The sequence below is a fragment of the Haemaphysalis longicornis genome, unplaced genomic scaffold, assembly GCF_048455015.1.
Source record: "Haemaphysalis longicornis isolate Haplotype H1 unplaced genomic scaffold, Haemaphysalis longicornis Haplotype H1 scaffold_4, whole genome shotgun sequence".
Classification (NCBI taxonomy): domain Eukaryota; kingdom Metazoa; phylum Arthropoda; class Arachnida; order Ixodida; family Ixodidae; genus Haemaphysalis; species Haemaphysalis longicornis.
Genome location: NW_027526361.1, coordinates 220711883 through 220737788, shown reverse-complemented (window position 1 = coordinate 220737788; position 25906 = coordinate 220711883). Strand labels below are relative to the sequence as shown.

At 47.0% G+C, this 25906-nt stretch overlaps 2 protein-coding genes across 8 annotated transcripts in view; one reads left to right on the top strand and one right to left on the bottom strand.

Annotated features, from left to right (window-relative positions):
• Window positions 1–13910, top strand: part of LOC144179645 (ATP-binding cassette sub-family G member 1-like) — a 47281-nt gene extending 33371 nt beyond the window's left edge. For 2 of the 4 annotated variants that reach the window (XM_077708081.1, XM_077708080.1), the window contains exons 10-13: window positions 1483–1651; window positions 6405–6505; window positions 8565–8720; window positions 13063–13906. In XM_077708081.1, the coding sequence (XP_077564207.1) occupies window positions 1483–1651; window positions 6405–6505; window positions 8565–8720; window positions 13063–13413 (777 nt within the window). In that variant the 3' untranslated portion in view covers window positions 13414–13906. Of the gene's footprint in view, window positions 1–1482; window positions 1652–6404; window positions 6506–8564; window positions 8721–13062 lie in introns of all 4 variants that reach the window. The other 2 variants (XM_077708082.1, XM_077708083.1) reach the window with 2 other exon arrangements.
• A 4099-nt stretch (window positions 13911–18009) lies between these two features.
• LOC144179641 (ATP-binding cassette subfamily G member 4-like) overlaps window positions 18010–25906 on the bottom strand; it is a 117077-nt gene continuing 109180 nt past the window's right edge. For all 4 annotated transcript variants that reach the window (XM_077708067.1, XM_077708066.1, XM_077708069.1 and 1 more), the window contains 4 exons: window positions 25130–25298; window positions 23626–23726; window positions 20685–20840; window positions 18010–19509 (listed from right to left, as the gene is read on the bottom strand). In XM_077708067.1, the coding sequence (XP_077564193.1) occupies window positions 19162–19509; window positions 20685–20840; window positions 23626–23726; window positions 25130–25298 (774 nt within the window). In that variant the 3' untranslated portion in view covers window positions 18010–19161. The remainder of the gene's footprint in view (window positions 19510–20684; window positions 20841–23625; window positions 23727–25129; window positions 25299–25906) is intronic.

The following is a 25906-nucleotide window of genomic DNA, read 5'->3' as shown; positions in this document are numbered from 1 at the left end:
CCCACTAGCTCATTTCCCGCAGCAGAACCAATGATGTCATACCAGCCAGCTCTGCGATTGGCGGAGGCCAGCGAAAGCAAACGCAAATTAGGCAGTGTCGAACGAGCTATTTGCGCTTAAATTTAGGGCACATTCTTTTCGTAGCAGTAAGAATGGGGGGATAAACAGCGGAAGTTACGCTATAGTAAGGAAGGAAGGAAGCTACTCAGTTTTTTGGACGTCACTAGATAACTTGCGGCTGTATCAAGTTTCATTGTGTGTAGAGTGCCTGCGGTTCAGTGGGTGTCTGCATGTGTCAGTTGATAGGCTATATCTCGATGTAATAGAGGGACTTGTTTACGCATCCCTAGCCGGAATACTGAACACCATAAAAACACGGGAAAATTCACAAAGTGCAGCAGCGTGAAATATTTGAACACAAGCGTTTTCCATCATGACGAATCCGACTCCTCAAAAGCAGCAGTTTCGCTAAAAACATTTTTTTTTCTAAATCAAAAAACGAAGCGCAAAAAGCAGGGCCATTCCCCTTAACAGGGCTAGGGAAAAGAACGTAGTTGAAGCTGGGATTTTAATAATTAGAGGATCGCTAGAGTGCTACACAGAACACTCTACGTGCCCACCAGCCTGTGCTGGTGTCAAAGTTTCTGTCACTCAAAGGAGGATCTGTATCTCATAGTGCCCCTGTAGTGAGGAACCGCTAGACCGACCGCCTTGTTCAGTCTTGGAGCAGAGTGGTTACATCATTGCTTGTTATGCTGGCGATGCCGATGACAGTGAATTGACGCAGCTAGGAATGTTCCTTGCTTCCATTCGCGCAGCTTAAATTTTACATGTGACCGTGTATGCACCCCACTTTGCGATAAAAAAATGTTCCGGCGGCAGAGTGGTTGTCTTGTTTTGCTATTTCGCACTATCGCAGGCTCCACCAGAAATAAGCCCATCCCACGCCTCACTTTCCACAACGTAAGAACGCACGTGGCGGCCCTTTCAAACTATAACGCTTCCGTGTCGCGTGCACCTTCGTTGTATATACCTTTATCAGTACCAATCACCCCTATACCCCCTTTGCGGAGATGTCGACACCATCTGCCACACTATGTTGGCGTCCTCCAAAATCCCCTTGCCCCTAAGTCCCTCTGTTAAGCAGTGCGAGGCGCCGCTGGGGCCCTGATCCCCGGGTCCAAAAAGTCCTGGTGGAACCTGCTGCCGAAGGCACTGCTGGGCTGCGTCGAGTCGTCACCACCCGCCCCTAAAGTGCATACTGCAAATAGAGTTTATTGCTCCCCTTACCACTCTGCCTGAAAAAAAAACCGTTTTCAGCTAGTGCTCACACTCACTCACCACTATAACCTCTGCGTTGTGTATGTTTTCCTCTCGTTTGGGTTTTGTGCGCAGTTCCAATCATTAAACATTTAAAACAGTAGCCTGGTTCCCCGCAGAACCCACAAGAGTTCGAACATACTTTCTTATTCCATGGCGCAGGCATCTTCGCTATGCCGAATCCTGGTCAACATTTTTTTTGCCGGTCTGCTCACCAGCATGTACCACGGCTCGGGAAACCGGGCTGGTCAGACGCAAGACACATCTGCCATGTTCCTACTGGCCATCTCTATGATGCTCTTCCAGTCCGTCGGTCCCACCGTCCTTACGTGTATGTATGTATGTATGTATGTATGTATGTATGTATGTATGTATGTATGTATGTATGTATGTATGTATGTATGTATGTATGTATGTATGTATGTATGTATGTATGTATGTATGTATGTATGTATGTATGTATGTATGTATGTATGTATGTATTATGTGCATACGAATACATTTGTGTATACTAAGCAGCTGCTTGAACCCTGTGAGCAGGTATGCATGGTAGGTAATATAATGGTTGAAAGCGAAGCTTCCTCGTAATGGATTCCATGGTTGGCCATTTGCGCACGGAGAGTATGTGCTACTCTGGAGGTGTGCACCTTTTCTGTAGGATAACCACATCAACTATCGCGTATGCACTCCGTAGGCCAAACGTTTGCGTTTGGGGTTGGTTGACGTGCAGTGAGTACTTTGTCGAGTGGGTGCCGGTTGAAAGTGTTAAACCTGAAAATGTGACGTTAAGCTAACGCCTTCAACCTCAAAATGTGAAATTAGGCATAACGTCCTGAGGCCAACCGCCTTACATCATGCAGAGCAACGTCATTCTTATCGTGCGTCGAGTTGTGGGGAACGGCTGTCGACGTTTAGCTGAGAACATGACGTTAGGCCTATATACGTCACTCCGTCGCACGCCTGCGTCATATCCTCTTTTTGCTGCATGTTAACCTTTAGTGGAGGGTGCCTAATGGAGCTGTCGCCACAGTATTCATCATCGTCAGAGAAAGTTGGCTTCACTGCAGTGAGTTTTCGAGTACGAACATCGTCCGTGTCACTCTGAAAGCTTCGCTTTAATTATATTAGAGTCTTCCACTCTGATAACACATATAGTTGAAAGCTGTGTTTGAAATAAAAAAATCGGTATTTTCGGTTACCTCGGTAACCGAAAATTCGGTAGTTACTAAACGATACTGTAAATGTACCTGCTTATTAGGTTTCTCGGTCTGTGCTGGGCCGCCAGCTGAGTTGGAAATCGTTCATAAAAAAATCCAGCTCCTTTCAGACCCGACCACGGGTTGAAGTTAAACTCTACGAGGTAACTGAAACAGCCGGAATGGTCGCCTGAAGTGAGAAGATGAAGAAAATACAGCAAAGTGGCTATTGGTAGCCCAATTCCCGTTCCTCAGCTACTCCCAATCGCCTACACCTTCTTTCCATCCTGCAGAACAGAATTCCAATGAGGTAGAAGGAATAGGGATGAGACGTTGAAGGGGAAGGGGTGAATAGTAGTGTGGAATAGACTTGCTACAGGATAATCGCCGGGCATAGTCTGCAACAAACACAACGACAGCGCGACAAAAAATCAGTGCAAATGAACAGGCACACTGGACAAACGCTACTTGTCCTGTGGGCTTCTGTTTTGCACTGGTTTTTTTGCTGTGTCGTAGTTATATGTATAGATAACCGCCTGTTTCAGTCCTGCACTCTTCTTAATCACGGCACAAAACTATTAGCAGCGCTGCAGAAATAAAGCGCTTGCAGACGAGAGCGCTCTAAATAAGTGCCTCAAGCACACGTATATACGCTAACACCAGCAACCAATGAAGCAAAATCAGAAGATGAGGAGAAGAAGAAAGGATTCCCATGATCTTACTTGTGAGCAGTAGTTTCGCTCCGTTTTGTCCTCATTTCGCGTTACCGTTTTGCGCGGAATGAGGCGCACCCCTATTGTACTGTTCTAATGAACATTTGCGTAAAGACATCCCCAAGCAGCGTTGTCTTCACTCGTCTGTGTTCGCTGGATGTCTTCGTCGCATCGATTCCGCACCTCTCACTCCACGCTCCTGTACCGAAATTCTTGTACCGCTCGTACAAGGCACCGCTGCAATCGTTCGCTTCAACCATACAGCGTGCACAACACAAATGCGCCCGCTAACGCGGCAATCGTAACAGGCGATCGCTCCGATACTTCAGCTTGAGCTACGTTCACATGCTGACGGCGGACGTGGGCCGGTGTCGAATACGTGTTCCTGTCCCAACTTGCCATGGAGCTATGGTAATGGCTGACGGCCGACCGGTTCAATGTCAATTATGTGCGGGACAACACTGGAGATGGCGCTCCTCTCTCATCTTTTCTTGGGTGCCTTGACCATGGGCCTCGATGCCAGTGCCGCCGTACAGGGTGGAGACACCCTTCAAAAGGTCCCGTGCCGCTTCTGTTGGGTCAAAGTGATCAACGCGTTGTACTGTCAGATGCAACGCATCTCTTTAACTCGCCTTGTCCCGCGTTGTCGCGGCGTAGTCCGCATCCCTTCCCCATTCTCCTCGCCGCGGCAGCTGCGCGCTCCGCCGCTCTCACCGCAGCGCCATCTGTGCGTCAGCGCGGTCAGCGCTCGGCTGCGCTCGCTCCCGTCGCCGTGCCCGCTGTGTGTTAGCGCGCCGCTTGCGCTCCGTTAAAAAATTTACACCATCTTCCCGCGAGGGGAACCATGGGGTAGATGCGACGCATCGGGGGTGAACATGCTGCGTAAATAGGATACACAACAACAGCAATCCACACGCTGACATCGCTGACATAACGGAAACGCAATGGCAACCCCCGATGGGTCGCATCTACCCCATGGTTCCCCTCGTGGGAAGATGGTGTAAATTTTTCGTTTCCAACCAGACCCAGCAACGCGAAAAAAGATAAGATGACTCAAACGTCGCCAGTAAACCGCGTTGCGGCGATAATTTTAGCGCGGTTTTGATACAATGACTTTCTGCGGTGGCGAGCGAGTGACCCAAAATGGCGGCGCCAGCTTATACGTGTCTCCACCCTGTTCGTCAGACGCTCACGATCGAAGCACCGTAATCTTTTCGTACGTAGTTTTAAGGGGTCCACGAAAACAAAATACAAGTTCGGTTCATTGAAGTGGGTGTTTGTCCCGATAACGAAAATACCTGTTTTATAGCTAAACATCCACAAATTAATCGAGATATTAAAGAAAATATATTAACTAGTGGTGACTCCTTAACAAACTTTCTTAGCAGTTACGGAGGTCACAGATTGCGATTGGCGGCAAGCGACGGCCAAAAAACACCACTGGGAGATTGTAGGGGGCCCTGTAGTTTCGTTTGATCGTATCACTTGGCCGCTAAAACGCATTTCAGACATCTGACAAAAATGTTTTTAGTGTGGGTCCAACACGCGTCATCCCTGCCCACAATACCGCCCTTGGCGCGAAATTTGAAATTCGTTTCCTTTTTCTTGTGTTTTCGCTTAAAAGAACGTATTTCGGGGCTGGAATGGAGGTGAGTGAGCTTCCAAAGTGTAATTCTTTCAAACAAAACAAACTTGTATATTGTCTTCGTGGCCTTTTTGAAGGCCCCGTGTAGCAGAAAATCCGGCGTCATCGGCGGCGTTGAACGTGAGGGAAAAACATCGGCTACAATACAGGCTGTGAAGGTGGTTGGAAAGCTATTAATGACACCCTTCACATTTGCCCAAACGACTTCATTTGAATTCACACACGTGGCTCTACAAAGAGTGAAACCAGATATTCTGCCAGCCGTTACCTTGAATTCGCGGGGGCGGCGTCCCGAAAGCAGCAGCGTCGGCGAAAAGAAAATGGAGAGAAGCGTCTTTCGAAGGGTGATACAGCGGAACTTAGCCATGCTGATGTGGTCGCTCGGGGCTACACCACCGCGCTACACAAGCGCAGAAACCGAAACAATTTGGCATGCGCTCTCAGTTACTAAGTGACTCCCAAACTACTTACTTTAGAAAGCTTGAGAATTGTGAGAAAGGTGAGAAAACTTTTATAATCGCAATTTTTCAGAACCAGTTGCCACATTCGCTTTTTGTAATACCTCTCAAAACACAACCGAATTGGTATTCTCGAATTTATAAAACTCAGCCCCATTCGTGGCAAGCAGTGCGGAAAAGATAGCGTTTCTTTAATGGCCAGATGTCTGCATGTGGTCCGTACATTTTGTTTACCCGCCCTGCAAACCAATCCATCATACGCATCTTTGCCGTACGACCAATTAACTCTGTCAAGTCCGGTTTACCCAGGAGGTGCTGTCGAACAAGTTAATCAAGCAGTGGGAAGAAAGCGCGCAATGGGCGCGAAGCAGCGCCAAAACCGGTACAAAACAACTGTCACTAAAGCAGACGACAAAGCCGTCCCGTGGACCCGCCCTCCGGTGCGCGCATTCACTTACGTGCGGGGAACGCCGGGTAATAGCGCCCCATCGCAGCGCCATCTACACTGTGCTGCTGCGTGAGTAAAAAGCGCCCTCCTTATACCCAGCCGCGTTAGGAGTTTCTTGTCCCGCACGCCACGAAAGAACCGTTGGCAGGTAGAGTTAGAAAACTTTGCTTTAAAATCCCGTAGCACCACCTTCAGGCGGCCACTGAAAGTTCTGATATCGGGAGGAACTTCACCAACGGATGGCATGCGATAAAGACGGTAAAGTTCCGACTGCTTGCGGGCTCCGCGCCTTCATTCCTTCACTGAGTCCGTGTTCCCCGTAAGAAAAAAGAGCAAGAACAAATTTTGGGAAACGAAATCCGCTCCAGCCAAGCTACGGCCTGTTTACGTAGCGCTAGAGAGTAAAACGCTGAAGAGCGCGCTCGTTCTTGATACACGTATCATGTATGCGCTCCCGTATGTGGGTGCCAGGCGGACTACAACGTGTTTTCATCGCCGAGTAGAACAACGCTTTCGTGTTCAATTTTTCATGCTTAGAGTCGAAGCATCAGCGTCATTCAATTGATTCCGTGTTTCTCAATTTCTACGCATTGCCAATTATCTATTCTCATGTGTTTCTTCCAGTTCCTTCGGATATTAGTGTAGTGCTGAGAGAACAGCGAAACTGCTGGTACAGTCCAGGTGTCTACTATGCAGCGAAGCTAATCACGGATTTCCCCTTTGTGGTAAGTGAACATTTCATACTTGGATTTCTAAGATATAATGGCCACCGCATTTGTTCTGTTGCGCAAACTCCCTGTACCCGAGACAGGGTTTTATTGGAGAAAAATAGTTTGGGTCGACAAGCCCAGAACGCGAGGAAAAGCTGCAGCGTACAGTTAGCCAAATGTTCAGATATGTTTAATGGAACTAGTCCGTTTATATTTATGAAAATATTGTCACGTGTACAAGAAGTTTAAAGAGGACGACGACGAAGGGAACGCCTCCAGCCACCTGTATTCAGCGCGTGCCGACGAACTGTCGACGACGACGAGGAGGAGCAGAGTGTCTCGGGCAGTGGCGCGAGGGAGCACGTGGACCGATCTGGACGAGCGAGAACGCCAGTGCGTGGTGGGCCGGAGGAAGCAACTTCTTCGCTGAGTGGCTAGGAGGCACAAGTTCGCCTTATTAAATTACCATCACTCACCCGGACTATTTCGTCATTATTCTTGTTACGTGTCAATATTGACACGACGTTCTTCTGGTAACAATAATGATAAAAGAATGCCGCGAAAACTGTACATATACTTCTCGTGGTATGCTACCATATACGAAGCCCCAGAAACGACTCTTACGTAAACTCGCTCCGCCGCGCAAATCAAGCAGTGCACTTGGTGCTTAACGATTACGTTATTTTTCGTGACATATAAGGCTGAATATCAAAGTATAAAACGATGGAATACTACATCAAGTCAGGTTTGATTCAAACTTCCTACGTTTCTTGAATAAATAACTTAGCGCATCAATTGGCGCTGCCACTACGTGAGTTATCAGAACCCTACTTCTGATAAAAGTCTCGTTAAGCTAAAAACAAGAAAAGGCACTCATGGCGCTGTAAGCTTACCCCTGGTTGCGATTTCTTAATGTAGATAATATCAGAAACTTCCCGATGTACCCAGGATGAAAGAAAAAAAAACATCCCCCATTCTTTTGTTGTGCCACTAGATGCTAGGTACTTTTTGTTAGGGGCAAAGCCCCTTAGGGGCTCCCTGCTGTCGGTGTCTCATGTCGTCCCCGTAACTGCCTTCTCATGCAGTCAGGGTACTAAAAAAGCGGGACGCACGTTTACGCCTCGCAATATTACGTAACGCGTACTAAGGGCACCGGGACACCCGCTTACGCTTCGCACTGGAAAGCTTTGTAACGCCTACTAAAAAAAACACCGGGCCACTCGTTTACGCCGTTGTAAATTGTATTTGATCCTCGCGCTGAACGGTAACGTGGTTCGAATGAACCATGCAACAAAGAGGACGAGCAAGAAGATATGCACGTGCAGCGCGAAGCACGTGCTGGGCCTTTTGCTTTTGTCAATTGGAAAGAACACGACGCTCGTTGTAATGGATGGCCAGTTTCGCGTCTCTTTTCTTGGGCACCACTAGACGTTGAAACGCGTCTTGCCACATGCGCCTCGCGCTAGAACGCTTCGTACTTCAAAGACACGTGACTTTTACAGCAAAGCTGTATGCCTCTACATCCCAGTGGTCTCATCTTCGTTGCGCCGTTGGCCAACTCGCCGAGAATACACTTATACACTGCATGCTTTGTCCCTTCCCCGGTTTCACGTTAGTGGTGATAGTCCTGGATTTTTTAATGTTCCCCACACTTTCAGAGTTTAGAAGAAGTCGAAAAGATTATTCGGTGCGTTTTATTTTCGCTCGTATAAACAAACCAAACACATTATTATGACGTTTTTGCGTGACGGCCCTCAGAGGCCAGGTTCTATGTTTAATGCATTACCAGAAAAGAAAACGACACGACGGATGCTACTTTAATCATAAAGAGGAACTCGTATTGTCTTCATTTTTCATCCTAATGATATGCTTCAAAGAAAGTTCTCGCAAAGCCCGCTCTAGTAACTACGACATAAGTTCCATCGGTTTCGCCATTCTATTTAGAATATATAAGTTGCTCGGGCGATGGCGACTTCGCCCAACCTCCTGTAATTCGGCGAGATTTTTTGAGGCACCGTCATCATCGAATTACTGAGACTCATTATAGTCACTGACGCAACCATTTTAATTGCAGATCGGAGGACCGTTTCTTATGATGGCCATCCTGCACTGGTCGACTTCGCAGCCAATGGAGTTTCATCGCTACGCCACGGTCATCGTATTCAGCATACTGGTATCCTCCGCCAGTCAAAGTATCGGCTACGTTTTATCGGCTGCTTTCTCCCTCCAGGTAAATATGCATCGAATATCGTCCCAAGCAACCCTTGTTCAAACAAAGTAAAAGCGAAGGTACAAGTTTTGGCGAAAGAATAAAACTTCACGCTTTGGGAAAAATCTTTAGACGCAATTATACTGCAGTCTATAGAATAGTTATTCATTGTAACGTCCGATTTGGGAAGAGCAATGCTAAGTGCATTTGTGAATAGAAGGAAAAGCAGATGCTCTGGTGGGAATCCAAAATTATTGTTCGCATGACGTCACCGGGGTCATGAAAAGTTTTATGGAAGAACCACGGGTATGCGCATTGGTGGTGAAAACGAGGAAGGAAATCTCTGCCATGCATACAGAAGTACGTGCTGAAAAGTCGGATCTGCAATGACTAACTGATGTGCCGGGACTGGCAGCCATACTTCTTATTCTTTCTTCTCTGTTTATATCTTTCTCTGTCTCTCTCTGTCTACTTTATCCTTTCACTCCCCCTCTTCTTCCCTTCCCCTGAATTGGGTTGTATGCAGGCGAGCTCCCTGCCGAGCTCAAGAATATCCCCTGTGCACTTCCTTTCGTTTTCCTTTCCCGCAAACCTCGAAGACCGCCACCGTATAGGCATTCCGCGAGCTGGTCTACACTACACAGAAAGAGGAAAAATGCTCAGTTGAAAAGTGTCTGTCTCAGCGAGGCCTTCAGATGCCGAAAGAGACGTTATGTGAAGAAAAGTGCGCTACAGCTCCCTAGTATACTATCAGTGGCACCTTCACGCAAAATAACGACGGCCAAGGAGTGCATACCACGCGACCCCGACGCTCTGGAAATCCTGTGTTCGGTTTTCATGTCGCCTTTACTTAGAGAATAAAAGAACTCCAAAACTTTCAATTTTGATGAGCTTTCAACCATGTACTTAAAAACTCCAAGAGGAGATGCTCGTCTAACATGGGTGCTAGTTTATTGCCAAACGTAATATATTTGTTTGATGACAGAGGTGTTTATAGATAAATTTATGCGCTTTACAAGTGCGCATAGCGATAGTTTCTTAGTTTAGATGCATATTTGTGATAACATACTTGACAATGATTAGCAACACTTACACATTTTCTGTAATGTTTCGAATTTAACATGGCCAAGAAAGGTGGCTAGAGAAGGCCCGAAATTGCCGCGGTATTAGATGCAAGGCTCCTGAAAAAGACGGAGTTCGCTACTTAACCTTTGTTGAAGCCGCTATTTTCCAACTTACCCAACCCGAATATTACACGTTTTCAAAGGCTTATTACAAGCCTGACTTTGTCCCGCAGAGACGTGAAAGCAGGCGCCGCACTCACAATTATGTATTAGGAAATTTCTCGGGGCACGCAAGACTGCTTAAGTGTTTTACATTTATCAAAGATTTAATTACTGCTGCATCGTGTGCGTGTGCTTTCCTTCGATTTATTTTGTAATCCCCGCCATCTGTCCGTACTGAGTCCACGCGAATTATTTCAGCAGAGCAACTCCTGACCCCAACACTTCCCCATAATTAGCGTTCTCAGTGGCTGAGGTGCACTGGTTTTCCTCACGTGCTGTCACGTTACCCTCCCACGCGCGTTAAGGCTGTCTGGTGCCATGCGCTGTGGACAGTAAACACCGGATTTTGCGGCCTAGTAGGCACAGAAAGCTGTTTATTGCTATGCATGCGTGGACTTTCTGTTTCCGTAAACAGATCTGTATTGGCAAAACACGCCCTGCGGCAGAGACAACTTTGTCAAGAATGCTCATCCAAAAACGGCAGTTACTTTCTCTTTATCACAGCTGTCCGCGAAACAATTACATAATAATGAGCCACTGGGAATATTCTATCATCACACCAGTGTCATTTAGTTGTCACAGTTTGACAGTGAAGCTGTAGAAACTACAGAATTCTCGCGTGCTGTCAATGCATAGACATTTTCGGGAACAATGTGGTTACAGTAAATGGCTGTAAATCTTGTTTTAAAGGGGCACTGACACAAAAATTTTGCATCTTGTTTTTTTTGTTGCGATAAGTAGCTAGTGACCTACTTATAACCTGTAGAAACCTCATTTGCTTCAGCGTGAGACGGTTGTTTAATTAGAGGCATTTTCAATGCGGCCAGTCGCAGTTTCGGTTTCAGCGAGTGCCGCGAAACGATGGATTTTGTGGATTTTGTGTGAACAAAGCCGACCACGTAACCTTCGGAGGGATATCACAGAGCAGAGCCGCCGTAGCACTGTCGAATCCGCATCGACGGCAGTTTCTGCGAATGCCCCGCCCCACGTACTGATCTCGTGAGGCGCTTAATTAAAAAGCGACAATGGATGCGACGCAGGCGCTCGAGTGCAAATGCTACCGCGGCTAAAGAACGACGCGCTACGCTCGAGACGGTGGGTGGCAAGACGCGCGCTGGGAGCAGCCGGCCGGTCTGCCTACAGGTCCGCCTACAGATGTGTTCGGCTTAGCACTGCGGCGGACATTCGAGTGCCGCTCTGGTAAGCGGTGCACATGACAATTTTTAATGCAACCCGCCATCGCATCATTAACTCCTTTTTTATGTAAGCCACCATGGTCGGGACTTGGGGACAATTTCGTGCAGCGGTAACAAGCTATCACTCGAGCTACCTGCGCCGGCCTGGGCCACTTCGCGGCCGTGGCCGCCGCCTACACTGCGACCGTGCGGCTAGCTCAGTGGGCTTTTCGTGCCTCCGGCGCGTTTTTGCATCCAATGGTAATAAACAGTAATAGAAACAGAGTGCCTGGAATCGCTGTAGAACTTTTGTCGCGGCCAGCTGCCCGATGAGCTGACGAAATCACGGCGCCTCCGCCGCCAACGATCGGGTCGTTCGTTCTCGAGAGCAGAAGCTCCGCCCTCCGGCCCTCCGATGGGAGCGGCGAGCCGGGCGAGCCGGCGAAAAACGCCGGCAGTGCGGAAGCGGCAAACACAAACTCGTGATGCGTTTGAATGTTGTTTATTTGCACAATATCCTCGGGATGTCGATTGCGCGTGGTCCTCTGCTGGCTGCTCGGTTGCGTTTCGCACACTTTAAAATTGATTTTAAATATGTTCTAGGCTGTATTCGCCGCTGATATTTTTCAGATGATGTATATTTGTTCCCACCAATCTATCTCCGAAGTTATCTCGCCTTGAAAATTTTGTGTCAGTGCCCCTTTAAGTAACTTTTGATAACTTAGGTGCGGATTGGGCGCTCAGACGAGTCTATCATAACACAAGGTTTTATTTACTTGTCACAGTCAGTTGACAGTGAGGCTTTAAACGTTAGAGTGTACGAGCTGCCGTCTGCTGTGAATACATGGGCTCATACTGAAGCAAAACGGACAGCACCATGTCGGTCAGCTATGAAAAATCGCTCGTCCTAACAAGTTTTTCTAAGTATTCCAAAAAGGCGTACGTTTACTACCATTGCCAAATTACGTGAAAAGTAAATGCATGTGCGATAATTAGTGATTTTTGTGATGTAAATTTTACACACGTTTGCTGGTCGTTTGCCCTCACACCTCGAAATGGCACATAATTTTTAATGAGGAAGCAAGATACGGCCCTTCACACGAAAAGTTGTGATCAGCGGATGGCCCTAAATTCTACTGCCATACAAGGAACGGAATACCCGTCACAGGAAGAAACCATATCAAGAAGGAAGCTACTCAGATTTTTGGACGTCACTAGATAACTTGTGGCTGTATCAAGTTTCATTGTGTGTAGAGTGCCTGTGGTTCAGTGGGTGTCTGCATGTGTCAGTTGATAGGCTATATCTCGATGTAATAGAGGGATTTGTTTACGCACCCCTAGCCGGAATACTGAACACCACAAAAACACGGGAAAGTTCACAAAGTGCAGCAGGGTGAAATATTTGAACACAAGAGTTTTTCCAACATGACGAATCCGACTCCTCAAGAGCGGCAGTTTCGCTAAAAACATTTTTTTTGCTAAATCAAAAAACGAAGCGCAAAAAAGCAGGGCCATTCCCCTTAACAGGGCTAGGGAAAAGAAGGTAGTTGAAGCTGGGATTTTAATAATTAAAGGATCGCTAGAGTGCTACACAGAACACTCTAGGTGTCCACCAGCCTGTGCTGGTGTCAATGTTTCTGTCACTCAAAGAAGGATCTGTATCTCATAGTGTCCCTCTAGTGATGAACCGCTAGACCGACCCCCTTGTCTTGGAGCAGAGTGGTTACATCATTGCTTGTAACGCTGGTGATGCCGATGACAGTGAATAAGACGCAGCCAGAAATGTTCGCGTGCTTACATTCGGGCTGTCTAAATTTTACATGTGACCGTGTATGCTCCCCACTTTGCGATACAAAAAATATTCCGGTGGCAGACTGGTTGTCTTGTTTTGCTATTTCGCAGACGGCGGTCTACGTGGCCGTGCCGATGACAACACCGTGGTTCATCTTCAGTGGTCACTTCGTGCAAGCTCAGTATGCCTCCGCTGCTATCAAGTCCTTGACGTACTTTTCACATGTCTACTACGGGCATCGAGCGATAATGTTCGCTGTGTACGGCAGAGGTCGCGGACAGTTAGAATGCGGAGACAGCGAACCAGCCTGCATTCCCATCGATGGAGACGATGTGCTGGAAATGATGGAGGCACGGGACCTGGACCTTCTTGAATATGCCGGAAAGATTGTGGCCATCGATCTCTCACTCAAGGTGGTCTCCTTCGGTCTGTTAAAATGGAGGCTCTGGCGGAAGTACTGACGGAATAGGCTCCTGCAGTATACCAGAGTGCTTTTTCATACGCCTCCGTGAAGATAATGGATAAACGCGCAACAGTGTATCATAATTCTTTCACAGGCACCAAGGTGCGCATGCAAAGGGAAAAAACAGAATTCCCGGAACGACGGTAGGAAGTCAGTTGTGCGCAAACACAAACTTACCACCACATGAATCTCCCCGACTTAATCACTGCGTTATGAAATGGAGTACTTGAAAACAGAATGTATAGGAGATGGCCTATTTGTTCTCGTAGATAACCCCTGGACGCGTAGGATTATTCAGGAGTAATGGCTGTTTTTATTATTTCCTTTTCAAATAAAATGCGTGGCACTATGCAATCACTCAGCCTCTGTCTCCCTGAAAACCTAATTTGCGAAATGGATTGAAAGGGCACCTGTTTTGTAGACTTCGCTTCCCTTGAAGTGGCACGAGATTACTCATCTTCAGCAGAATGAACCTTTGTCTTGAATACTCCCATGACCCACAAGGTGCGGTCATGAGTGTTCCCGATGTATCAAGCTATTCGGTGATTAGAATTTTTGTGCTTTTCGTCCTTTTGGCACTACGGCCTTTTTAAAGTTATTTATTTCGATATCTTTGCGGTGCAGTCGATCTTATGACGACATCCTGGAAATTTGATCCCTTACCGAGACAAATTCGTTACTACTGAACAAATGTTTCCTTCCCATATGCACGTAGCCGTTAGTGACAATAAGTGAAATGGCGAATGGCATTCTTCGTCTGGCCTCGTTCTCAGTCTGTCTGGAAAAATTCACCGTGGAAAAATAAACCTTGGAAACCAGTAGGCGCGGCGCCTGCTTATCCCCGTGTTGTGCGTGTTTCGCTCATCTCGTGGTCCTTTCGTTGAACTGCCGGTTCAATTTACACTGAAGGGAAGTATAATAGGCATTGGAAGAAGGAAGTTCAAATACCCTCCGTCTAACGACGACGACGGTTGAAACGAAAAGCTGTCATGCGTGCGAACATCAAATGGCGAAGTGCCAAAGTCGAGCCGCTGCGATCAAAGTCAGAGCGTCAATGATCAAAGTGCCAACTGCCTGCGTGTCAAAGTCCGAACTCATGCGACAGCAAACGAATCTCCTACGAGAAAGCTGAGACCCCCCCATTGTAGTCGTTAGACGAAGGGGATTTGAACCTTAATTATTTGAAGAGAGAACGCGCTAAAGGTGTGTGTGATGTTGTCATGAATGAAGAGGCCGCACGCACGTATTAAAGGACTTGCATGTTATTGCCTTCAACAGAGCCAAAGTCGAAAACCAGTGGCTGCGCAACGAAGCCCCCAAAATGCTGAGCGACCCGAATGCGATGAGGGCACAACCAGATAGACACCGGTTTCATTACACGAGGAAGCCGGGTTCGAGTACTACCATGGGAAGCGGTTTTGTCTTGCTTCATTATCTCCGTCATCATCATGTGGCCTACCATTATGTAAAGTTGGCTTCCCTGTAGTGTTTTCTGGTTACGCCACCGCCATGAGTGAGACCAGGAAAGCTTCGCTTCAAAATGGCCGGCCCAAATAGCGAAATTGCATACTCCGAAGCAGTTTTTGAGTGAAACTCTTTGAGTGAAATTAGCTGCCCCGCACGAGCATGGTTAGCAGTATCACAGTGTAGAAGCAGTCCAAGAATTCGATTAAGCCCAGGAGCTGACAAACAGCGCCTATACCTCACCAAAGAATGAGTTTTAAACAAGACAGAGTGAAATTCAATTGCTGTCCGTAGGTTTGCAGCAACTCTAAACGCAAAAACGGAGACGGTAAATACAAATTATCTGGTCTAATTTCGCCACTGAAGTGCGCAGAGCGTCAGCGCTACATGGCAAGTAGGAATACGCCACCCCGTACAATTCTGCTGCAGATACTCGCCGCCTCGAACATCTTCATTTTTCAATCTTGGTCAGCTTAGTTAAGGACTTACTCCAAGCTGAGCTCGCCCATGGCATGCAGGCACATTAAGACAGAGGCGTACCCGCACCCTCTATTACTTAGCCCAATGCACCCGAGCTAGTACCGTGATGAATGTCCAGTGTCTCACAATCCAGGAACGCTCCAACATTTGACATGTACGTGCAAGCTCTACGAAGATACTTGCGAAGTGCAACCCTAACATAACCTCTCCCAATCTCACTCCTTAGAGAACAATGGCAGATTTACCATTTCAGCTCCTTGAAATACCAGCTGGAGCTGCAGACCAAGGGCCAGGTGGAGAAAGAGCCTAAGGGTACGTCTGAATTGGGGACCACTTAAATCCGGCGCACGCGCTGAGAAGCTCCCTGAATAAACATTCTCCATCTAATTATAGACCGCGCTGCTACTGCTTTACTGTGTACCGCCTTGCAACCTACCGGGGTGCATTATGCTTGACTAGCTGCGGCTTCTGAAGCACGCTTGCCGCATAATACTTTGTTTCCAGGGTATGTTTCTTTCATCCCGACATTGACAAACATTAACAAATGCGAGTGGTCGGGATTTTCACAACCGTGCCCACATGAATATGCTCCATAACAGAATTCCCACTATTCAACTTGCCGATGCAGGAGCACGCACAAAAGCCTGCCTACTTGGCATCGCACTGTTAAGCAGTGTGTTCTATCGCCGGCGCACCATAATGCTAGCGTTACTTAACAGGTAAATGTGCGGTGGGTGTTCGCAGTGGCTAACAGAGGTTAAACAATTCGCTCGCAACAAATTTTTGCAGACAAAAGTCGCGTTCTGCTCCGCTCAAATCTATAAAACATCTGCTTGCATAAGAACCTATTCATATCAGCGACGAACTCAATTTACAACGGGAATGAGCGTACAGAAAGCTTCTTGTTTTCTGGTGACCCGTCTCACTGCAGCTTCTCCATGCGTGACGCACCAAGTCCTGACGATACGCCTTCTGGTTATACATATTGCTGGTGCGGTTTAACGGCAAAATCTCTGGAAGCCCAAATCTCAATTATTTGATACAGAATATCCATCCGCTGAAGTAGATGTCAAGCTCACGGAAGTCCTTCGTTTCCATTTCTGCAATATTGTTACGAGGCAGATGCGAATAATCAATCTATTTACAGATCATTACAACTGAAGGCCAAGAGGCCAAACGCAAGGAATCCAATGCAGCTCGTGCAAGTCCGTTTCTGGACGATCTCTTCCTCGTCTCTCGGCTTTCCGTGCGTCCCCACTGATGAGGCACGTACCCATAGATGAAGTGTACGATGAATTGATCACCAGGTCATCCAGTCCAATGCCATGTGAAATGTTCTGGGAGTTACGTAGCAATATAACTAACGCCGCAATGCGGTGATAACTCCCAATCCGGGGCTGCAAGTCGATGTGCAGCAAGAAGGATTGACGAAGTAATATATGCTGGAAGCAACAAACGCTCGTTCATAGGGGCCTTGAAGTATTGCGGCTGATTCGGAACAAAAAGAAGCCAAACATAACACAAGTCACCTGTACTCAGATCTCCGCAGGAACAAACGACCACGCCAACACGTTCGTGTGAAGAATGGAACACTGTTTCATGATAAGAGTCATTCCGTTTCTCCCTGGGATTTGTACTGAATAAATTAAAAAATGAGCACAATGCCTCAATCTGACATCAACAAAAAATTGGCACAGCGCTACAGTATGTCGACCTTGGTACTGAGCGCGATATTTTACATTATGTCAACATTTTCAGGATATTACGCTATTACTACGAAAACAGTAAGTCCTTATTGCAACGATATTGCATCAGCACGGACCTCTCTTTTGCCCAGTGGCCGGGAATGTTACTACAATGTTACCATACATCATTACGGAACTGCCATGGAAAATATTCAGAGGCTTTCCCCTCTGGAAGACGGAACCCAGCGAAGCTGCTGCTAGGATGGGGTTCGCTATAGTGGCTTTTGCTGCAGTTAATTTATATATCATCGTTATCGGCTCACGTCGGCATTCGAAGCAGGTAAGTTGCTTTCATAATGGTCAGCGCATACGAAAACCGGACAAGAAGAGTAAGGACGACAGCGCTTGTGTCGTTCTTAGTCTTCTTGTCCAGTTTTCGTATGCGCTGACCATTATGAACGAACTCCAACTCGCTTAATTCGTTACCTATTGCAGATAAGTTGCTGTCCATGCGGAAGGGATTCTCAGCTACTCGACGAGGTGGAAGATGAGGCCGCCACAGCGTCGGCTGCACCTTCTGAGGCAGCGGCTTCTTGTTGTTTTCGCACTAGAGGGCGCTTCTGTGTGCGCTAACACTTCTTCAAATGCCTCTCGTCTTCGTCTGAGCGAACGGCATGCGCCCGTCCATAACATGTTAAAAGTGAAACCCCTGTAACGCCGCTAGCGCTGTTATCTACCGATTGCGGAACCCGTGCAAAAGGCATTGTTTGTGGCAAGGGGTATAACACTTGTGAAAGAGGCGCCGTCGGTGGCGAGAAGGAGGTAAAGGGCTGTGACGAGTAAATCGTAGCCTCCGGAAAAAAAAAGCCGGGATCATAGCCATACAGAGCTTCGCTGCAAAAATACATGGCAAACTTTTATTCCACACTGAATACAAAGTAGGCTGAACATAAGCCACACAAATGCAGTTTGGAAACCCTTTTATTTTACGACGTACATTATGTATTCCGGGTATTCCCATCATTACAATCCTTCTTCGCGAATTAAATCTCATACGTGTTCCTACCAGTAGAGCTCTCGGTCATGAAAGCAAAATTTTGTGCTGTTGCCCGGTGGTGTTCGTAAGCAGTTACTAGCATTTCAGAAACTGCTATTCTATCCGCACCCCCTAGGTAAGCCGCCAACCGCCATACGCCCTGACGTACCCAACCGTGATCCCCTCCCGGTGGGCGCAAATCAGTGCTGATTCAATCTCCGTAACCGTAGCAAGGGTATCCCACCCTCCCACAAATTGCTTTATGACGGCGCTCTCTTATCGCTACAATAGCAATAGCACAGGTTACATGGCTCCATGGAACTACACCAGCCACTATCAAGATCAGATGGGGCATACCACGAAAGGCTGCGCTTTAAAAGCAAACACAAGAATAGAATTCTAAAGCCAGAACCTACTAGCGACCTTAAAGATGCGTCGCAAAGAGTGGGCGCCGTCTAGGAGCACTTCTAGGAGCAGGTGGGATAGGGATGTTGGACCTGAATTTATGCTCTTCTTTATGTCGGCACTTTCGTTAGCCTGTTGAAACACCGCATTTGCACTGGCTATTTATTGCGCTGGCTTTCTTGCGCTGGCTATTTTCTATCACCATGAACCAATACCAACTCGCCCAACTTGCCATCTTGGTGGTAGGCGAAATTGTTGCGGTGCGGTATTGTTTTTCACTGTTTCCTGAGCGTTGCCGAAAAGGCTACTCACTCGTCGCTGGCATTAGATGAGTGTTACCAAGCCGCATTTCACCCGAGTTCGACCTTTGGCGAGGGTCACGGGGGGGCAGAAGTGGTACTGCTCTCATGTGACAACGCTGTGAGTGCACTAAGGGTAACTCCTCTCACGTTTCGGAGAGCAATAGAGGCATAACTCAGCTACGATCCATTCCAGGACACACACATACCCAACAAGCAAATATTGCCTGTTTCGTTGCGTTGTTCTCAATAATTCTGGGCCGATATATTGCACTGCACTTCTGACTTCCACAGTTGTGCAGTAAGCAACACCTCATACTTATCTACAGGTTTTACTCGTGCTTACAGCTGAACATTTTCGACAGCAGTACCAAAAGCTACCTCTTTAACTTTAGACGCCATGCAAGGATCAGGTAAGCGATTAGCTTGAAGAGCACATCCAGAGCAAGCATGATGGCAAACTTCTCTCCGGGGTACGCGTGCTCCGCGCCGTTCTCGATGAGGATCTGTTCGGGTTCGGCGAAGAAGCACAACGTGTTCTCTTCGCAGTTCAGTTCCCCGCGTCCGTTTCCGTATATGGCATACAGGATGCCGTGAAAGGCATGGTGCAGGTGAGAAGTGTATGTGAGCCAGGCGAGCGCTGGATGCAGCAGTTTCGGCGCCATGAAGAAGCCGCTGAACAGGAACGCTGGCGTTGCGGCGGGGAGTCCCACGAAGAGCGCCGTCTGAGGAATGAAGCGGACAAATTTGTTACCGCTGAATGCACTCAAGTTTGTCGATACGCACCTTTGGGAAATTCACAGTGATCTATTCGAAACAATTGTAAGACCTTTACTTATGATTTTTCACATATTAGAACAATATTTTACCCAATTTAGAGAATGACCACTGTTCTTTAAAAACTCCCCATACAAAAAAAAATGTTCGGGAGCATCGAAAAGTGTTCTAAAAGTAGCAAGAAATACAAACGAAGAAGCAAGTGCCAGCAGTGAAAACTCCTACGATACCTGATCACTTTTTATTAGTCAGGGAAGGCGAAAGCATTAACGGCTAGTCAAACTCCGCTGAGCGGTCCTTCTAGTTTCACGCTGTGAGTAATTGTGGAAGCACCGCAATTACAGCCACAGCTGCCCCCACCATTTTGCACGCGGCTCCGCGTAGTCACAGGTACAGGGCGGTCTTTCACGAGCGTTTTTATTATCGTGAACGAAGCTCTTTCTATGTCGCTCCCCCGAAAGTCGTCTGTCAGCCATTTATCGGTTTCCCATGTTCATAACAATCCCACAGCTTGTGTTTTATCTGTACATTTAATGCTTTGGCTTGAACAGTAAAAAAAATTTCCTGAGCCTTTAAAGGGTACTCACCTGAACAGATAACTATGGGACTTACTAATTCGCGACCCATAGGCTTAGAAGCTATCGCATCAACACGAAAAGATTTACAAATCCAAGAAAATGTTGTTAATGAGCTAGTTTGCCCATTAGTAGTATATCACTGGTATATATCATTAGTGGTATATCAGTAGTATATCAGAAGTATATCACTTCTGCACTGAAATAAAAAATAAACAAGACCAATTTTAGTTTAGCTAGCTTGCACTAGCCGTCCCTCGCTGGCTAGCAAGCGAGTGTTTTTTTTATTTTAGTACAGGAGTGTACACTTACAGAACAAGAAAGCTAGAGTGTCGGAATAACTTCCTGAAACTGCTAAAAATTTCCTACTGGAGCACTGTGATTTGTAAGCCCGTAGGTTACTAATTAGGAAGTACTATAGGAATATCATCATGGGAGTCCCCCTTAACGGAGGAAGTTTTCTCCGGCTAGTTATTCGTTGGAACCCTGGGCACGCCGTGGGCTGCAGATGTGTTTTTATGATTGCCTGTTACACGGAGCGTGCGCACCTGTGCACTGGTCGACGCCGACACAACGAGGGCCACCGCCTGCGTTGTTGAACACGTTTGGAGGCAGAGGAGCACCACGGAGGCTGCGCGCCACAACTCCGCCGGCTGCGACGTCGCCCAGTAGACAAGGATCACCATCGTGGCAGGCCCGGCTACCTGAGAAATGAACAACAAGAACTTCCAGTTCTAGTTCAACAGAGAAAATTGTGGAGGTCTTAAAATTTTAACTGTATTTTGCAACTTTTCGACCCGAAGGGTATTCATGTGAGCAAGCGAAACATTAGCCTCCATGCGAATGACCCAACGAGCATTTAGACCACCGATTATATACACAAAGCGAGCGAGCTACCGACCAAACAAACCCGCCGCGGTGGCTCAGTGGCTAGGGCGCTGTGCTGCTGAGCCCAAGGACACGGGTTCGATTCCTGGCCGCGGTGGCCGCTTTTCTGATGGAGGTGAAAAGATAAACGCCAGTGTGTTCGAGATTTAGGCGCACGTTAAACATCCACAGGTGGTCAAAATTAATTCGGAGACCTCCACTACGGCGGGCGTCACCGTCTGGCTAGCGTCGGCGCGTTAAACGTCATAATCAATCAATCAGCCCCGAAACGATCAAAATACAGGAAGCTGTGAGAATTGTGGTTTTAGCACCGTTTGTGTGGCAACAAAGCAAAGACAAAGTACAGGGACGAATTAAAGCAACCAGTCATGGCACATATGATGGTGGCGTGGCCAGTTGACAAGTTGGCTCAGCTTAATGCTTCCGCTCGCGCTTTGTGGCCGCCGTTTAGAGGCAATCGAGCACAACAATCAGTCAGTAGTAAGCGGGTCTCGGCACTGGCTGACGAGCACTTCCGACCAATCGCAGGGATTGTTGCCGTCTTTCCTTATGGAGAACCTCTAACACAAGGAACAACGTATACACGAACGTTGCTTTCTACGAAAAGAATAACGCTTCTCTCGTCGCCGTAGATCAAGCGAACGATATTAAGGCCTGTCTCACTCTAAAAAAAAAAAACACCTATGCAGAGTAGGCTGAAGCCGGTGCTCTCCTCCTGGTTATAAGGTGTGGCGAGCACCGAAACGAAAGCCTTCGAGTTTTCACCGACTGAAGGAAGGCCATACAGAACATTACTCATGGCTGAATCCATATGCGGCTCAAAATACTGGAGTTCGAAAAACGCCAGCTACCCCCATCGAATCGCCTGGAATGCGCGACATGAAGCTTTGAAGGAAAACGAGAGAGCGGACAGACCTGCGCGAGAACTTACAGACCACACAGTCCCACCTCTCTCCAACCCCTTCCCAAAAACCTCGGGGGAATTCTTGGGTTTCCAAAAAGAAACTAAAACCTGTCTCCCGAAGCTTGACAAGTATCACGGCAACAGAAGCTCAGGAACAGCGACAGACTCAAACAATACATTGTCAAGAAAAACAGGGATGAGTGAGTGAAACACTATTAAAGACGAGAGGCCATAAGGCCCTGCGGGGAAGTTCGAATGGGAAGGGGGAGGAGAAAGCGAAAGGTCACAATTCACAAAATGCCCACAGTTCTAGTCTTGGCGTCCAATTCACAGAAGGCACAGTTCACTAAGTCATCACTCAAAACAGGGATAGTACAGATGTTTCAAGAAAAATACGATAAGAAAGGCAGTAAGTGAGGAAAACCATCCAACTTATTCCATTCAACCTGGGGCTCTCCATCATATTGCAGCGAACCAAGCCTTGTGTTTTGTTTTCTTGTGAATTCTGATGCCAGCGTTTGGCCGCGTCTGGTTGTCTTATCTATGTTCGAAGCGAATCACGTTTTTATCTTTCTTTTGTGTGCCGCACAAGCTAACGTAATTGTTGCACCCTGCCGTCACTTGACTACAATGTCCTTCTTTGTTCGCTGTAATCCGGCTGTTCACAAAAGGACAGCCCGGAAAGATAAATTCTTGTCGGGCAAACGCCTGGCCTTTTGATTTGGCGTCGCTAGTTTGCGCATGTCATTTTGGTGACTGCTACTTCAGCGCTTGCGGATTATTTGAGGTGTTAGCGGAGTACAAGTTTCCTCCAGTAAAAATTTGTTGCTTTAAAAAACGTGCGTCGTCCCTGACTACGTGACAATATTGCCCTCAGAGCTCAATATCGCTAACATTCTTGAGCTATGGGAGTCAGCTCTCACAAGATCCGAACCCGAGGCTAAGAGGGACTTGATTCTTCGAGTATCTAGAAGCGCGGCGAGGCCGACGCTTAGGACGGACCGAGGCATAGGATGGAGGGACCCGCTAAGAGCCCAATCTCAACCACTTTTCCCCCCCACACATTTTCTCTCTCTCGCGCGCGCGTGGTTGTGTGGACGCTTTACTCGGGGCCTCTGTCTCCAATAAAGTTCCCATAGCAACGCATACAACTGTGCAGGTTCTAGGGCTTCAATATTTTTGTATAAGATGACCTATATACCTTGTCAAATGTCTTCCCAGCAATACATTTGTGTTGAGCAGTGAAGCCGATATTACGTGAATAGGTGTAAGCTTGGCCTTTGTAAGCTGGCTTTCCAATATTGAAAGTTGCACAGTGAAGCATGGTGATGTACGGAGGGAGTTTATTTACAGCCCCACCTTATGCTCCCCTCCACCGCCGCCGCCTCTGTTACGAGTCATGTATACTCCTCCCCGTCTCTCTCCCCTTAAAATTTAACCATGTCGAGTGCTCGCCGGCGGCCACGTGTGTGGCGCAATTGAGCCTGCGCTCTGATTGGCGTAGCCGTGCTGTATAAAACATCATTGTCTGCCCACCAACAGTCCGTGTCCTTAGTCTGGGACGTAGATATCCTGCCACTGTCCTTATAATTCTGCAAAAAAATCCCCAATACAGCAAATCTACCCAGAGCGCCATCTTCGCCCGGGGGGCGTTCTATGATTTTTTTTATTGGAGTAGCAAGTCATTTCGGACTTACCATGAATGGAAGTTCTGTCAATATCCTGGCAATATAGTACATGGAGGGCTTGTACCAGCAGTTTCGATGCTCCCGGAGCAAGACGGCAAGCTCTGTGGGAACTGGGGATACAAAAAAGTTTCAGAAGATGAATGCTGAAAAAGAAAGTTTATGAAGAAGTTGCTCAAACGCACAGCTTTGCAACATCGAATACGCTTGTGATTTTAACAAAATCGAAAGCGAATACTGACTGCGATGTAAACGCGGTCTTTTTTATCAATCGCTTTGCATAGGTCACACGGACGCAACCCTGGCTGGTAGCATATCTTAAAAAGTATAAGAAAAGAATTGCTTTGTGAAGTATGTGCCCATAGATTACCTGCGACCTAATAATCATGTGCCGTGACATGCCGCTAACAGTGCCTTCGAAGCACTGACGTTAGCGTACGAAACGTAGGTATTGGTCGGACGACAGCAAGGTTCGAGAGATGATGGTAGGAGGGACAATGGTGGGTGAGGCGACGGCACCTTCTCTCGAAGGTTTTTATGTTCATTCTATTTGCGGCCGCAAGGGAGCGTTGCTTTGCAAGTTGGAATATAGTCACGGAAACTCCTTTAACGAGCCTCAGTTTTCCGAGGTGCCGCGCATGGCCACTTTAAACTATGTAAACGAGGGTAATATAAAATAGATTGTTTTCTCATCTTTTTTTTATAATGCAGCGCTAATACATTTAATCATTGATCGGGCTAATGTCGGACGCATGTTATTAAGGAAACATTCGCCAATAGCACAAACAACTTTCGCTGACCTACCGAGACTACCAAGTGCCGATTCCGGTCTAGCTCAGCAACGCAATTTTTGTAAAGCTTTAAAGCAGCGTTGTAAATAACTCGTCCTCAAGATGCATAACAGCTCTAACTGCGGTGCGTTTGAAGTGAAAGCCGCTATATGTTTGAGCGAATTATTCTCAGTATCAAGATTTAGTAAGTTTGCTTTCAATTAAAATCATTTAAGTTTAAATTTACGCTATTAAAAGCCACTTGCGCACTGAACTTTGTTCTTTGAAATAGGAAGCGACTGGCCTACAGCAAAGGTTTCTGCATATTTCCCTATACACAGATTCTTTGTTAAAAGTCGGTTTTGGTTCGCTTTGCCCATAGAAGCACCCTCAGAAAAGGTGAAATCTTTTGAAAGCCACGGTTTTGCGTGTCTAAGTTATACGTGTCTCTTTTTGATGGCTCTTTCTACCAGAAAGCATCATTCTGGCATCAGCAAAGAATTCGTAGTCTATGCGCCAGAAACCTGTCGGCTAGAAGATTGAGGTAAAACACATCGTTACCGTACGCCCCGCAATTATTCCGAATCAGTGTATAAAAATGGGCGATCAATGTGAACACCCGGAATGAATATGGCCTAAAATGGAGTTAAAATCTCAGCTTATCTACTTATCTCACCTGAACATTCATTTTGGATGCTTATATGAGGGTAAACAACACTAAAGAAAGGGAAGACTGCTGGTCATACAGATCATGATTGTGGGCATCGTTGACTGGAACAGCAGGATGGCGAGCGTAAGGATGAACAAAGACAGGTTGTTAGGCACCCGGGCAGCTTCCTGCCCAATGCCGTAGAACAGTGCCGAGAGCAGCGCAGCAAAACCAAGGTAGGCGAGAAAGCGAAGTTGAGCCGCGACCTTGGTCAGAAAAAGACAGACAATATTTGAAATAATTAGGCGCCACAAGAGTACTTACAATAAAGCTTGACTTTGGGCTAGTTTGGGTATGCATGACACATTGAAAAACAGCGCAAAAAACACGGACGTAGAGAGGTTACACAGACACGAGCGCTCGTGTCTGGGTAACCTCTCTACGTCCGTGTTTTTTGCGCTGTTTTTCAAAGTGCTTACAAAGCGATGCAACGCGTGATTTAGAGGAAGACGCAGGTGTGTGAGTTGTCATGTTTCCAATATTCGAACTTGTAGCTATACACTGTTGGATTTGTGAAGTGTTCAAAGAAAGAAAATATCAAACCAAAAGGCCGAAAAGTCACGTGGGAAAAGCTACCTTCAGCGGCTTCGCGAAGAGCGCGAATGTGAGGTGAAGCCACTTTTTCAAGCCACGTGGTTAGGCGAAATATAAACAGAAAGAGAGTAGCGTGTTCCAGCTGAGTTGAGCGGACCACAGGCTATTGTGAGAGGATGTTCTTATCTGCGGAAACTTATTTTCATTTGCCAAGAGGGCGCCAAACTATTTTATAAAATATAAATTTAGGTGGTAACGCGTGACATGATCACAAAGGAAG